We start from the raw sequence: 17007 nt of genomic DNA on the forward strand, positions 1-17007 counted from the left end.
CTAGAGGGACATATAGAATCCCTCATTGAGTAAATATCGCCTGACTGCACCCAATTATATAGCAGTTTACAGTGGACTTGACTTTGTATCTCATGGATTCCACTGCATTCTTTTGTGAGGCAGTGTGGGTTGTTATTTTCCCCATTTGATTGATGAGGAAGCTGAGATTCTGGGAGGCTCTCCCCCCAACAGCACACTTGGGGATGTAAATATAGATCAGGCACCTGTGCTTCCCTGAAAGGAGACCATAGTTTAGTGGGGGCATGGGACAGAAACAAGAATGCAGATAGAAGGAGATAAAATATGAAAATTCAGAGAAAGAAGGGTTAGCAAGGTTAATTTTATGAGGAGGAGGGAATCTGAGAAGGCTTTTTGGAAGAGGTGGCCCTAGTCCATCTTGGAGCTGATAAAGTTGTAGTTTCCTTTGAGGGTCTGGATGGAGAGCAAATGACCATGGCCTTGCAGCTGTGCTCTAATTAGTTTCTTTTATTGGGTTTTCATAGTTTTATAACCCAGGCTGTGTAACTTCCTTTGCATTATCATCTCATCATATTTGTAATAAATTCTGCTTTTCTTTTGAGTTCTGGATGCTTAATAAAAATGTGGTTTGTGTTTGAATTTTTCAAATAAATGATTATTTCGACTTCCCTAGAATTAAATTTCAGTAAGCTTTTTTCCCCAGGGAAGATAAACCAGTATGACATGTGAATTATCATATAGTTCATTTTTATAGAGGTGGGTAATTTTTTTAGCTACAACTACCTAATTAGCTAAAAATAAACATCTGTACTGTTATGACTGTGTTATTAAATCAACGAGTATGAAGAAAGTTTCAAGGACAATGGATTTATTTCTGGAACAAAAGAGACAATAAGGAATAAAGCCATGACTGGCAGTTGGATAAAGAGCTAAACTCTGTTGGGATGTGCTGGCTTTTTTCTTTTCCTACAACATCTGTCTTAGGTTATTTTCTATAATACCTACTTCCATAAAGCATCTCATTCCTTAAGAAAGTCATGTGAAGATATGGAGAATCTTTATTATTGATAAGATTTGAGAAAGTTGGTTTAAGTGGTAGTCTTTATTAAAATATGTAATTTTTAATAAAATGCATTTTATTATTTTAAAATGCCATGCATCTTTTAAAACAGATATGTGTAAAGAAATACAATTATATTTGTCTTTTAAACTATCCACTAAAATTTTTAACGCACATATTCTTTGACCTACACATCTGGTAATCTATCCTACATATATACTGACAGAAGTGCACAGAAATATATGAAAGAATGTTTGTTGCAATAACCTAAATGTCCATTTGTACAGGATTGTTTAAATGAATTGTGGTTCACCCCTGTGATAGAATATTCTGCCATCATTGAAAGAATGAGGTTGATGTTAAGGTTACCTTAAGGAAAAAAATCAAGTGGCAGAACAGTATGGGTAGTGCAAACTCATTTATGCACTGAAAAGGATATATGTATATTTATGTATATACACATTTCCTTAAATATGCATAGACGACTCCTGATGTGGTACACAAAATCTGTCAAAAATGCTTACCTTTTAGGAAGCAACTGCAGCCTGGACAATGTGTAGGAAGGGGATATTTTCACTCTTTACCATGTACCGCCTGAATTCTTAGGATTTTTGCCATAAGTATTTATTATTTTAAAAATAATGTGTGAAAATACTTATTTAAAAGCAAAAAAATCTATTAAATTTATTTTGTCTATTTATTTTAATAATTTAACTATAGATTTATATAAATTAAAGAAGCCCTTCAACATTAAGGCCTCTATTCTGGACTAAGAAATATTTCCAGGCATGTCAAAGGAAAAAAAACAGTCTACTTTAGTTCTAAGTTGAAATAATTGTTGATTTATGACGAATAAGTCCTGAAAAAAAAGTTACAACACAAAAATTAATTTCCACCATTATTTAGAAGAATTACATATAATGCCAGTTGAGAGCCTCAAGATTTGAATTGTAATAGTCTAAATTGAGGAGATTTCCCTCCCTGGTGTTTATGCTTCTCTTGAAGTGTCATGGAAACATTTGATAATGATTCAACCATATTGAGCTCTTCACTTCATTTGCAGTGTTAGGCTTTTGTGCAGACGGACCATGATCATATGCTGTTTTTGGATTGACTCCTATTTTTCAGAATCAGAAATTAGTGAAAGATTGTTTTCTATTTTCTAATCATCTATTTAGCCCCTATGTAATGGATTGTTTCAAAACATGAATTCTTTGTCCTTTTTTATGATTGAACATAACATGTTTCCAAAGTTGGTATTTTAAAGAAAACTTTAGTAATTTATAAAACATGTCTTATATGCCTGTACCTCTGATGTATTTTCCCCACATACAATGACTTGTCAGCTTCCATTGTTCCCTAACCTGACACCATAATTCTTGTGATTATCTTCCTGGTTTCTGTTTCTCTTTGTTTCTACTATCTTTCTACCTACTCTTCACTGTGAGTTTTAGACCTCTGAGAGGGATCTGATTGGGTTATTTAGTCTGTGTCCAATTTAAAGAAATGCTGCTCTGTCTTTCCAGGTCACCCCATTGACCTTTGGCTTTTTGTGTCTGGCCAATCAAATGCTAGAGTTTTGATTGGTCCAATCAGATGTGTCCAGGAAATCAAGGTCATTTGAAACATAGTAACCTCTCCTCCACTAATCTTTTGGATAGTTCACCAATCCAACAGCCCAACAGAGGGAATTTTAAGTTCTGTTAAATTTACCCCCCAGCTTTACTCCAAAAATTAAAAACAAACAAACAAACAAAAACAGCCTGGGGAAGCTTTCATTGCATAACTCACAGGTTCTAGGTCCAACTCATAAGTAATGTAGGGGGAAGGACACAGGCCTCGCAATCACACATTCACACAAAGTTTGCACCCCTACTTGGCAACTTCCCAGGTGGACAGCCTTGAGTCTCAGAGATTGTGACCTCCTATGTGAAATAGAGACGACAGTATTTCTTTGTAGAAGCGATGTGAGGATTTAAGGAGATTGTGTGAGTAAACTGAGTAGGACAATAGGTGACACACAGTAATCATAATGGTAGCAAACGTTTATTGAGTGTGTACCAAGTGCCATGTGTTATTCTAAGCCCTTTATGCATGTTAGCTCTTTAATCCTCTGAACAACCCTATGAGATTATTACACAGGGAGGCTCTGTGATTTGCTTGAGATTACACGGCTAGTAAGTGAAGGAGCTAATAGCTCACACTGTTAACATCCAAACCAACCCTACCCCGGAAGTCAGGGACTGGCTTTGTTTCTCCCCTTAAGTCTATGGCCTTCTGGGTTCCATTGCCTGTCAGAATTACACGTGAAGGACCTCCCTATCTTATCCTCCATCCGATCCAACCCCAGTCCTCAGTTCGTGATGCTCAGTGACTCCCTTGGGAGTGTGGAGGTGTCAGCGTGTCAGGACTTGTGCTGCATGCCATTTTGCCTGCTCTCTGCTCCCTCAGCAAAGCTGAGCTTCACCCTGTCCTGTGGGGTTATCTCCTGAGGAACAGCAGGCTCAGGCCAGGCTGCCTTCCTTGGAATTCCGGTGAAGAAAATGTCTTCAACCTTGTTCCATCATTATGTCTTCCTGTTCTCTCCCCTGCCCTTGTCAAGCACTGAGTATTTTAAGTGGGGTTAGTCCTTAAGCCAGACTGTGAAGTAGGTAACATTTGCCCCTTTAAAGCACCCATTCCTTCAGTCCTTCCCACATTGCTCTTTCACATATCAGTGAGTCAGTTGAATTAGAAGCTTTCAGCTTCTGAGGAAATGGGAGATTAGTGGGGGAATGGGAAAGGTCCTTTAGACCAGTACTTCTCAAACTTAAATGTGCATATGAATCACCTAGGTACCTTGTTAAAATGCTGATTCTGGTCCAATAGGTCGGGGGTGGGCCCTGGGATTCTGCATTTCTGACGTGCTTCTGGTGATGCCATTGCTGCTGTTTTCTAGACCGCAGTCTGAGTAGCAAGCATCTAACGACTGGGGTACCACCTTGAGATGCCAGAGGCTCTACCCTGTTACCTTTTCCAGGAACATTTAATCCAAAGAAATGAGTCTCTTAGTGGAATTTCGTTACTTTGGCTCACTTCTAGAAGAAACTTCTCAATTTCAAACCCTACCCTAGACTGCTTACCAGTAAAGCCATTCCTGGTTGGAGAAAAGACTAGTGTAAACTTGTCAAGTTTTGATAACTGTAAAAATAGGCATTTTTCTCCATCAATTTAATTTAGTGACTCTCAGATGATTTATATTCATTTTACTTCACTTTATGGGAAAGCACATCATTTTGTTGCTACTCAAGGTTGAGTTTCTCAGGACTGGGGAAATCGCTGATTGAACTTTTCCTGGTGCTGGGGGCCACATATGTATTTCAGAGTCTGTTTCTTTGTTCCGTCTATCATCACCTACATAAAAGGAAAGTTAAGTCAACTTTTATTTCCCTGTCTTTTGATTTGGAGTCAGCTCGCTGGGAGTGTTTATGAATAATTCTGTTAGAAATGGTTTGATAATACTAGCCTGGATAGTGAAACATTGTACAGAGCTTTGCACATGGAGGTGCAGTGTGGGCAGAACCCTGTGAAACGATGTGGCAGATTCTCTTTGTGGTGGCAAAGGCTTATGTTCTTTATTTCTGCTTTCAGGGAGGAGAGCACTGTTACTACCAGGGCCGCATCCGAGGAAACCCTGCCTCATTTGTGGCATTGTCAACATGCCATGGACTTCAGTGAGTGTCCCCAAATTTTTTGTATCATCCATTTTTTTTCAATCACTTATTTTCTTTATTTTTAATGCACCGTGGTCAAAATCTCTATTTTATATCAAGAACTAATTTTAAATCAGTAGTGGATCAAATCTTTTTCTCCTTTGTGGTTTATAAACCAAGCAGATTGTTAAATTAGAGATGCAGAAACCAGGGGCTCTATGATTATAGTATGCATCCTTAGTGATGTTTGAAACATTTTTCTAGTTTCATCCAGATGGAGACAGGAGTGGTTTGGGTAACTTTGTTCTCTGTTTCCGTGGGTGTTTAGCCCCTTGGTACCCGTTCTACCCCTCCTACTCCTTGATGTTCATTTTTACATTTGTATGGAATAATAGAGATTTCAGGAGGTGGAGACTCCTGACTCCTTGCACAAAGACAAGGGCTGCAGGTGACCTCAAGAGCTCATGTGTTTTAGCCCTTTATTCAGCCAGAATCCCACCTAACTCACAGCAAACTCGTGGGAGGGTCCATTTGTTCTCAGAAATCTCTATGGTAAACGAAGTTCATCCTTCCTCAGGGCCTCGCTTCCTTTTACATAACCTTCACTATCAAAGTAGGATTGATGATGTTTACTGTGGAAATAGATCAGCTTCCTCCATCCTGTCGATGATGGTGATACCCAGGTGGCTGTCTGTCTCTTACTTGTCTTGTGACCCCTTATAAAGATAGTGTGTCAGCCCTCAGCATTCTACTTAGACTAAATCATCCAAGCTCCTTGTTACTTTTTGGGGCCCAGAACCAGCTAGCACTTTAGTTTTGTGAAATTTTTGTTTGGAAGCTTTAAAATACTTCCTGTCTGTTACCAAGTTAGAGACGTGGGTTTTTCATCTAACCAACAGTTATTGAGCACCTGGTGTGTGCCAGCCACTTGGAATATTAAGGGGATTAGAACGTGAGCCCTGCCCGCAAGAGCTCCCAGTCTAGTGGGGAAGCTAAATCTAGCCCAGCTTCGTGCTATGGAATGTGGTAGGTATACTTGTTTTCTTTGAGAGAGAAAAAAACTGAGAAAAATGCAAGCTGAGGGTGGGCACTGAAGAATGAGGTCATCCCTGAGGGCTCCAGAGAGATGTCACCTGCAGAAGATGGAGTGGGCCCTGGAACAGGCTTTGATAGAATCTTCCAGGAGAGGGGTTGGACTGACAGGTCCAGAGAAAGTGAGGAAAGAGACCTAATGGGACAGGCTGGGAAGTCTAGCCAGTCTGCTTAAGTGGTGCCTCTGGTCAGTAGGTACGTGAGAGGCAGGCAGGAGAGAACACAGGGATCCGATAAATAGCCAGAGAAAGGAGGTCACGTGCCTGAGAGCAGGGTGGGCCTCCATTTGCTTATTGTTTTTTTCTAAAGGACCATTTTACTAATTTTAAATAAATTCTTTGAATAAGGAGACATTTTTTACAAACATGGAATCCGTTCCTAATATCTGAGAGCCTCCGTGTTCTTAATCTGGAAAAAGAAACGTCGATATCCCCTTCAGCAGTAAAATTGTCATCTCTGATCTCAAGATGAGCACAGCTGTCAGCCAGGAATAGTACACTTGGGCCTGCCGACTTTTGTGACAGCAAATGTCTGTTCTAGGCTTTTTCCTTCCTCTCTCTTCCTCTTAAAATCTCAGTCCAAAGTCACAGTGTCAAGTGTCTTCCCCAGTGCATGTTCCAATTCCTCCCTGCCCCTCCCCTCCCCCACCCCCCAGTTTTCCAAATGGACACAATAGTGTGAGAATCAGAGAGAAGGTATTACTGCCTTCTAAGGACCCTAACAGACCTGAGACCCTCAGACCAACAGCTACTAATCCTACACAGTTCTAAGGATGGAAAGGGAACTTTAAGGACGTTTTAGTGACTAGATGAGGAGTTGAACTCAGAGCCGGCTTCTGTTGTTGTAACTAAGTAAAATTTATTTCTCCCTTTAGAAACTTTTTCATTTAAGACTAAACAAGAAGAAACAAACAGAAAACCCACCGTGTGTAGGGACACTGTCAGGATTGTGTACAAGTGTATTTTGGTGTTCTTAGACTTTTATGAGCATGTTGAATAAAATGCACTCTTGTTCCTTTTTGTTATTTATTAATTATTGCTTTTCATCTTGATTTTACCTTCTGAACAAGCATTGCTGACAGAAATATTTGGGGGAGCTATTTCTAAGTATTAAATAATTTATGTTGTCTCAATTGCAGTGATTTAGATATGAGATATATTATTTCATCCATGACTCATCTTCTATAAATGACCAAGTACATGTTGAGATTTTTCATTTTTCTTGATTTACTGAATTCCATTAAAGAACATAAAGGGTAAAATAATCAAACTCATATCTTTTCCATAAAGAACCTGCAGGAGCACATTTTTCTTCAAATTCAAAGGACTGATGGGCAATATTTTGGTCCTGGTAGGTCTGATGTTTTGACAAAATCCTGTAACTATGGGAACATTAAAGAATGGAATCAAATGTAAGTTTATTGCCCTCTTGTGGCAATTTGTAAGAATGACTATTTCCTTTCAAAATCTTGTTTTGGTGCAGCCTTTAAAAATTTTAGCTCAATCAATTGGCCGGTAATGACTTGGTCCTAGCTATAGGATTTTATCAATTATAAACTCTGTGATGGACTCAGTATACTATTTTGAATTTATATAAATGTAACAGAAAGCTTTCAATCCTCAAAGTAAATGAAACACACATGCTTTTTAATTGTTAAAGAATCAAAAATGGCATATTTTCATTTAGGGAACCAGGACTTCCCTGGTGGTCCAGTGGTTAAGACTCCACACTTCCAGTGCAGGGGGCATGGGTTCGATCCCTAGTCCAGGAAGCTCCACATGCCCTGGGGCCAAAAAAATAATAATAATTCATTTAGGGAACCAGAATCTTCATGGATGGTGTCAGAATCTGCTTTGTTTATACCATGTATCATGATGTTTAAATCCAATAAAAAAATAACTGATTTTTGCATTGGATACTAACTTAATTCAAGAGGAAATAGCACCCAATACTGTTTAAACAAAACAATCTGCTTGCTACTTAATCAGTGTAGCCATGTGAACTTTGGCAAAGGGTGATGGTTTTGTACAGTTTTCTGGTTGGGTCTGGCCTGTTATCAGCAGAATGTTCACTGCCATATTTGGTCTACTGTTCTGAAAATGCTCCCCTCACTGATTCCTTAGGCATATATTGTCAGTAATATCTTACAGTCTGCGTCTTGTTTATCTTTAAATTCCAAATGCAATGTCATCCAAATTCAGAAAGTGCACTTTGGGTTGAAAACATTACAGATGTGAAAAGGGCAGTTCTAAGGGTATATGAAAGTAGAGGACATGTGGAAGATGTTACTGCAGGAGTGAATGAATTTGGATAGACACAGAGCTGATGGCCATTATAATTATAGCTCAGGAAACCAGCCGATTTCACTAAGCGATCAATGAAAGACACATACTATTCTATGGTTAGCAGCTTGGGTATAATGCAGTCATTTCCACCTAACACTGAAAAGTGACTGCAGAAGATCACAGCTTCACCCCCCTCAGACACCTGAGTGGTAACACAAGTTCCTTCAGTATCAGAAGGGACCTGATCTTGGTAGAAAAACCACATTCCTCTAAATGGGGTGGCTATCGGATCTTTCTGAGTGGGAGTCGAGGCCATATGTAGCTTAACATGCCCTCCAGAGGATTTCTCAATTGGCTGATAGTCATCTCTAGCCAATGAGGTCCAAAACTGAACTTCAGATTTGCGCCCTGTTCCCTGCATCCTGCTGCCTTGTGCCCGCCTTATTCTGCTCTTCCTGCAGCTTTTTTCATCTTATTAAATGTATATGATGTGTGTGTGTGTGTGTGTGAGATACGTGGAGTGGGGTGTGTGTGTTGTGTGTGTGTCTGTGGTATGTGGTGTGTATATGTGTGGGGTTGTGGTGTGTAATGTATGGTATATGGTGTGTGTGTGTGGTATGGTGTGTGGGTGGTGTGTGTGTAGTATGAGTGGTGTGTGTGGTGTATGTGTGTGTGTGTGGTATGGGTGGTATGTGTGAGTGTGTATGATGTGTGGTGTGTGTGGTGTGTGTGGTGTGTGTGAGTGTGTATGATGTGTGGTGTGGGTGGTATGTGTGTGTGGGGGGTGTGCTATGTGATGTGCACCCCGTGTGATGGGTGGGACTGGGAAGTGGGCATTGAGAAGCAAACTGGCCCTCCGGCTGCTGCTGACTTTAAAATGATCTTGTTCTGAGGCAAGAGTCAATTGCCAGGCCTAACTATTTTCTTGTCCTTGGCAGTGGGATGTTCTATGATGGGAACCACACCTATCTCATCGAGCCAGAAGGAAATGACACCTCCCAAGTAAGTGCTCCTTCTGTTTGCTGTGGCAAATGTAAATGTTGATGCTGGGAGCTTTTTTTCCCTCTTTTTTTCTCTCTATTTTGCTTTATTTTCATATTTTAGGGTCAGGAATATATGTATACATATATATATATATAATATATACACATATATATTTAAATTAAATAGTGAATAAGGCAAAATCACAGTGATCTTTTCCAAAAAAATCTGCCTATTACTCTTCCATTCAGTTGGAAATACTTTCCTTCTGAGGTGTTCTGAAGCCTTCATTTCTATCTCCACCATAATGTGCTGTGGTCTGTCTTAATCTGCTCAGGCTATCGTTATAAAATACTGGGTGGCTTAAACCACAGAAATTTATTTTCGCACAGTTCTGGGGACTGGAAGTCCAAGATCAAGGTGCCAGCAGGGTCAGTGACCATTGAGGGCTCTCTCCCTGGGGTGCAGACAGCCACCTTCTCACTGTGTCCTCACATGACAGAGAGAGAGTGTGAGGTCTGGTGTCTTTTCCTCTTCTTATAAGGGCACAAGCCTTATCAGATTAGGACCTCACTCTTGTGACCTCTGTTAACCTTTATTGCATCCTCACAGGCCCTGTCTCCCAATATAATCACATTAGGAGTTTAGGGCTTAAACATGAATTTTGGAAGACACATAGTCAGTTCATAACAGATCGAATCCACAGATAATGTGATTTTCCACGCTTTTTCTTTTCTAGATTCCAGATTTTTCTCTATTGCCCATTATCTTTAAGGCCCCGTGGTGATGAAGTTTAGAGAAATCTGGGTTTTCTCAATTCTCTCTCTCACTTTAGTTGAAACATTCATTTTTCACAAATTAGAAAAGGGTTACTATTACTGGCTACAGAGAAACATAATGCACTTCCATCCTAGCTCTGTACACACAGATATTCTTCCGTGTATCATGGAACACTGATCAAACACTTAGAGAGGCAAATAATTTCAAGAAACACACATTGTTTTGCCACTCATAAACAATGTTGTGTGGGAAACTAGCTGTTTTGTGTGTTATTTTCTGGGAACCCACTGAAAGCTGTCCTGTCACTTTGCTTGACAGTGTGATTTTTTTTTGTTTTTAAATAAATTTATTTATTTATTTTTGGCTGTGTTGGGTCTTCGTTGCTGTGTGCGGGCTTTCTCTAGTTGCAGTGAGCGGGGGCTACTCTTCGTTGTGGTGCGCAGGCTTCTCATTGTGGTGGCTTCTTGTTGCAGAGCACGGGCTCTAGGCGCATGGGCTTCAGTAGTTGTGGCTTGCGGGCTCTAGAGTGCAGGCTCAATAGTTGTGGTGCGTGGACTTAGCTGCTCCGCGGCATGTGGGATCTCCCCGGACCAGGGCTCGAACCCGCGTCCCCTGCATTGGCAGGCAGATTCCTAACCACTGCGCCACTAGGGAAGCCCGACAGTGTGATTTTTTTTAAAAAGTAGTATCATGAAACTTGACTATTTATGACATTCTTTTTTTGGTAATTGAAGGAAGCCAGATGAAGTTATTTGAATGTTCATTAAGTTTTCTTAGATGAAACATGGCTTTTTATCTGTTGGTTTTTCACAGAAGTTTATGTGACACTTGAATTTTGAGGCAGGGTCTGCTCTGGGCATTCTGCTTGTTCCAGTCATCCTGCTTCCCAGTACAGGCAGACTGTTAGCTCTGCAGTGTGCCTAACAAAGCTGTCAGGCTCTAAAAGGGGGCAGGCCTCCGTGGAAAGGAACCAGTCGCAAAAAACATTAACCCATTTTCCCAGACGTCTTGCTTCTCTTTGGGGGAATAGGTCCATTCATTTCTTTTTGATTACTGCAGGCTTTGGCTTCTCTGTCTGTGAAGGCGTCTTGCTTTTAATGGGCTGTCACTCTGGTGCTGGGAGAATACAAGAGTGAGCTGGAGGGGTTGTGCAATGGCTCTTCGCCTTTCCAAACCCAAGAGAATGCGTAGTCAAGCAACGGTTCTTTTAAGGTCTAAGCTCCTCCAGCTATGATTGCCTGAGCCTGGAGATATCTGGTTGTTCATGCCTCATCTCTCTTGTTTGTGTTGTTTCAGGAGGATTTCCGTTTTCATTCGGTTTACAAATCCAGACTGTTTGAATTTCCCTTGGATGATCTTCCATCTGGTATGATCTTCTTATACTGATTTTAAAAAAAAAGACAACTTTAGTAATTCATTTTAATGCTTTAGAGCTAATTATATGTGGAATATCATCAGCCTGTGACTGCTCATAACAGTTTTAGAAAGTCAAGTGACATCAAGAGAGAGAATAAAATGCAAACCTACCTCATGTTTATAGTGGATGAGTTTGGAAAGATATACCTTGAACATGATGAAGGAAAACTTTTTAAAATTATAAGACTCAAAGTAAGGTATTACAGGAGAAATAATGTTAAAGCAAAAATTGGTCTGCATACATAGAATATATAAAATTCATTCTTGGTGAAATACTGAGTTTGTAAACATAGAGATGAACCCTTAATTATTTTCCTGTTTGTTGTTTCCTCATCTCTTTTTGCCCCAGCATTTTAAGAAAGAACTATTGTAGATTAACATTTATCATTATGATGTGCTGTTTGTGAAATTGGTCTTCCTTCCCATGTGTGTTTATGGGTCCATCTATTTATAGATTTGATATGAGAGTTGCATCCATGTCTTCTCTTGGAAAGAAAGGCAGAGTACTCATGCTTTGGCCTCGTTAGTGGAGCAATGATTATGCAGAGTGCATTTATCTTTGGCTATGCTAGACTCATTCATGTTCTCCTTCTAAAGATAGGGCACACTTTGAATATCTGATGTGGAGATGCTTCCTCCCCTATTTAGTGAGCCCTGACTATGGCCATAGTACATTCTAAGTTTTAAACTCTTTTTAATCTTTGCAACAGCTCTGTGAGGTCAATATTATCATTCCTATTTTATAGATGAAGAAACAGAAGCTCAGCTAGTTTGTTTTTTCTAGGGTCCCACAGCTAGTAAGGGGCTGAATGGGGGTTTGGATTATGGCATTACGAGAATGTACCCTGGGAGAGAGGCACAAGGGCAAATGGAAAAATTACTAGACTAAAGCAAACCCTAAACTACTACTTAGGAAAATGACTTAAAGGCTGCATTGTCTTCTCATTGGAAAATGAAATAAGTGTTTTCTAATGTTCCTTCCTCTCTGAAACAAATTTGTAACTCCTTGACCTTCTGCGGTTACCCTGAAGAGAAACAGAACTCACCCCTTCTCTCCTGCTGCCAAAGAAATAGAAGATCCTGTTTTATAGAATTCACTATTTGGAAAAATCTGCAAATGAGCATATAGCTAGCTGCTTTTACTTTACATGGACACTTTAGACTGTTCCTTCGTTATCTATGAAACTTTTTATAATCCCTATTATGGGAAGAAAATAAATCATGGTTAGCTGCCTGAGAACAAAGTTACAATCTTATAGGCATTACTGGAAACAATAAACATTAATTAATATTTAAGGGAATAACTAAAGAGTCCCCCCTAAGGACTTTATTGTAGGCTTGCCATGATACAATCTTATACTTTTTTAAAAACTTTGTTCAGGGTTTCTTTACAACAGAAACTTTGGAAGTGACTCAGCAGTTTTGCTGTTATTAAAATGAGTTTTGAACATATTCTTTGAAAACTCAAGTCTGTCTCAGTTTGTTCCTGGTTTTCTTTTCTTATCAGCAGTTTACAATGTCAATTTTGAGTGTCATTTGTCTCTCAAGATATTTAGATTTACTATGACAAATGAGAAGGAAACAAAAAATAGACAAATGTTAAAACTGCAATATTTGTGATATAAGCTCAAAAGTAAGCTTTTTTATTTTAGATTTAATAAAGTGTCACTGAGTTTCGGATTATATTATGTCTTTTTTTTTTTTTTGCTATGCATTATGTATTTGCCAGAGATAGAAATATGATCAGGTGCTCCCCAAACTTGTTTGACTGTGGAACGTTTTGTTTCATCTGACACATCTCTCAGGACTAGTATTCCTAAGAACACATTTTGAGAAAAGCTTATTTATTTAAACACTGACCACTTAGCACTCAGTGTTTTAAAAATCACTACAATGAAAACCAAACTAAGCAAACAGAACGGAAATAGACTCATAGATACAGAGAACAGTTGGGTGATTGCCAGAGCAGATGGGAATGGGGGCCAGGTGAAATAGGTAAAGAGGGTGATGAGGTACAAACTTCCAGTTATAAAATAAATACGTCATGGGGATGTAATGTAAAGCATAGGGAATGTAGTCAATAATATGTAATAACTTTGTATGGAGACAGATGGTAACTAGACTTACCTAAAACCATTTCAAACTATATACATTCAATAAATATCAAATCACTGTGATGTACACCTGAAATTAATATGATATTGTATGTCAATTGTACTGCAATAGAAAATTACTATGATGAAATACGTGAAACTAGTGTACTGTTTGCTGAGTTTTGACACCCATATACTCCCCTGGTGAGATATAGAGCATTTCTATTACCCCAGTAACTTCCTTTGTGTCTGTTCCCTGTCAGTGCCACCACTTCTGCAGTCCCTTTTCTGACTTTTTCACCATAGATTAGTTTCTCCTGTTGTAGCTCTTCATACAAATGGAATTACGCATCATGTTCAGTTTGTTTTGCTTAGCACATGCCTGAGATCTATGTTGTTGAGGGTAGCAATTGTTCTTTCTTTTATATTATTGAGTATGTTCTTATTGTATGAATATACCACAATTTTTTATCTCTTCCGTCGATGGACATTTGGATTGTTTCCAGTTTTTGGCTATTATGACTATAACAACTATGAAAATTCTTGTCCAAATCTTTTTTGTGGACACACGTCTACATTTCTCTATCAAATACCTGGGAGTGAAATCACTGGGTCATAAGGTAGGTATATGTTTAACTGTATACCATTGTTCTCAAACTTCAGCATGCATCAGAATCACCTGGAGGGCTTGGTCAACACAGATTGCTGGCCTCATCTTTAGGGTTGTTGTTTTTTTTTTTTTCAGCTGCTTTATTATGGTATAATTGACATACAAAAAGCTTTATATGTTTACTGTATACAACTTGATGAGTTTGGAGATAAATACACACCCATGAAATCATCATCACAATCTCTGCCATAAACATATCCATCCATTCCAAAAGTTTCCTCCAGCCCTCTTTATTTATGATGATGATAAAAACACTTAACATAAAATCTAACCTCTTAGCAAATTTTTAACTATACAATACAGTATCGTTAACTATATGCACTAAGCTGTACAATAGATCTCTAGGACTTACTCATCTTGTATAACTGAAACTTTGTGCACTTTGACTAATAACTCCTTATATCCCCCTCCCCGCAGCCCCTGGCAACTACCATTCTAATCTCTGTTTCTCTGAGTTTGACTATTTTAGATCCCTCATATAAGTGGTATCCTATAGTATTTGTCCTTCTGTGTCTAGCTTATTTCACTTAACAAAATGTCCTCTAGGTTCATCTATGTTGTCGCAAATGGCAGGATTTCCTTTATTAAGGCTGAATAATATTCCATTGTATGTATATATCATATTTTCTTTATCCACTCATCCACTGATGGACATTTAGGTTGCCTCTGTATCTTGACTGTTGTTAATAATGCTGCAGTGAACATGGGAGTACAGATATTTCTTTGAGATCCTGATTTAAATTCCTTTGGCTATATACCCAGAATTGAGATTGCTGGATCATATGGTATTTCTCTTTTAAATTCTTTCAGGAACCTTCATAATGTATTCCATAGTGGCTGCACTAATTTCTACAGCTTTTGATTAAGTATACCTTGGGTGGGTTATGAGAAATTGCATTTCCAAGTTCCCAGGTAATGCTGATGCCACTGGTCCAAGGATCACAATTTAAGAACTACTGTTGGAGGAGAAATTGCAGAACCTTTTCCCAAAGTGGTGATACCATTTTATACTCTCATCAGCATTATATGAGAGTTCTAACTGCTGCACATCTTCACCAACATTTGGTGTGTCATTCTTTAGTGAAGGTCAGTGGTGGAAGTGAAGGTCAAGTGGCTATTCAGACAATTCCCCATAAAAATGTGATGGTATTTATAGGAGAATTTTGAGAAAAAATTTGAGATAAATTAGAACAGGAATAATGTTTGAGATTTGTTTTGAATTGTATCCCTTTGTGGTATATTTATTTAGTATTAATATGAATGCAGTTACTTAGACCAATGTTCTATATTTTCATTAAGCACAATATTATATGTTATAAAATTCATAATTAGCTATAATTCTGTAATTTATAAATAGTAATTATAATACTCACTGATGATTAAAGTACAGTTATATAATTTATACTAAGAAGGGCTAGTAAAACTTTGATTAGCCTTCGTGAAAGAAACCTGGCAAATGCACTAAGTTAAATTTAATTTATTTTTATTTCCTTTTAGAATTCCAACAAGTAAACATCACTCCACCAAAATTTATTTTGAAGCCAAGACCAAAACAGAGTAAACGACAGGTATGTATTCACAGGTATATGTCATGATGTTTTAAAAACATTTGGCAACTGCCAATCCATTTAATCTACATGAAGTCTGTGAGAGATAAGAATTAGTTCAGGCTTTTGCTGTAGTGTGGTAAACAAGAAGGGTGACACATTCGTAGGAGCAGTGGAGTTGGGGCCATATTATTTCATAGACTCAAAAGCACTCATAGTGGTGGTAATATGGTCATTCATCATACAGATGGATTATGAGGGCCCTGCTGTGGCATTTCAGGTTCTTTCTACCATAGGCCTCTTTCCTTGCCTGGGTGTACACCACATCATGGAGTCTACTTGGGTGGTACGTGTCCTTGTATTTATCCCCTTAAAGGTACCCCCTTAAGAGTGACTCCATCAGGTTTTGAAGCCACAAAATGGTATTTTCACACTTGAGCTATCAATACTTTGGAGTCTAGGATATAAAATTCGAATGTCTGCTTTACGAATGTTCAAAGGATATTGAACTTAATAATAACAACAGTTCGCACAGTGCTTTAAACCACATGAAGTAGGTGCTATTATTCCCCTTTCACAGCAAAAGAAAAAAATGATGTCTCTGAAATGTGCAAATGACTTGCCCAGAATCATAGAGCTGGTAAATAGTTTAGACAAAATAAGAACTCTGGTCATCAGAATTAAGATAGTATCACAGTTGTGGTGGTGGTTGGTATGAGTGTGTGTGTATGGCATAAAAATAGGATGAGAGAAATAGATCTCTAGTAAGATAAAGCCGTTGAAGCAATGAGATATCTTCTTTTTAATATATGTTTAATAAGTATGAAATAAAATGTGTTTACATACAGATTTCTAATATGAATGATAATTCCTAAATTTTATTGAGTACTCACCATGTGCAATTGTATTAACATATTTAATCCTCATAACAATCTTTTGAGGAGAGAATTATTATTAATATTATCACTAATTTACTGGTAAAGACATTGAAGCATAAGAGGCTTAAGAAGCTTGCCCAGGGTTACATTGGGTTACCCATTGGTGGAGCTGGGATTCTGACCTAGAAGTCTGGTCTCAGAGCAGTGCTTATAACCATGTATGCATTACATACTGCCTCTCAGAAGCTGTTGTGTCCCATGAATTACTACTATGAGCTCTATATATTTTGTGAATGTACACATATATTGAGGCCCAGTTAAATAGATAAAAGTAATTGCCGTCAGGATTTAATTTGAATCAGTATTTACTTTCATGACTTAAGAACCAAGAGAATGGGATAATTTTCTTTTGACATGATCCTTGAAGTTCTTCATAAACATCTGCAACATCCAGTCATTTGCTAAGCAGACAAACCCTTGATTTCTCTTTATGAGAAAGCTGTGGACCCTGGAGGTGAGGTGTTATAAAACCGT

General features: G+C 38.4%; 1 protein-coding gene across 17 annotated transcripts in view; it reads left to right on the top strand.

The window, feature by feature from the left end:
* ADAM22 (ADAM metallopeptidase domain 22) overlaps positions 1 to 17007 on the top strand; it is a 235815-nt gene that overhangs the window by 147328 nt on the left and 71480 nt on the right. For all 17 annotated transcript variants that reach the window (XM_057550145.1, XM_057550144.1, XM_028163814.2 and 14 more), the window contains exons 5-8: positions 4670 to 4752; positions 9047 to 9110; positions 11166 to 11235; positions 15546 to 15616. In XM_057550145.1, coding sequence (XP_057406128.1) covers positions 4670 to 4752; positions 9047 to 9110; positions 11166 to 11235; positions 15546 to 15616 — 288 coding nt within the window. The remainder of the gene's footprint in view (positions 1 to 4669; positions 4753 to 9046; positions 9111 to 11165; positions 11236 to 15545; positions 15617 to 17007) is intronic.

The sequence above is a fragment of the Balaenoptera acutorostrata genome, chromosome 7, assembly GCF_949987535.1.
Source record: "Balaenoptera acutorostrata chromosome 7, mBalAcu1.1, whole genome shotgun sequence".
Lineage (NCBI taxonomy): Eukaryota > Metazoa > Chordata > Mammalia > Artiodactyla > Balaenopteridae > Balaenoptera > Balaenoptera acutorostrata.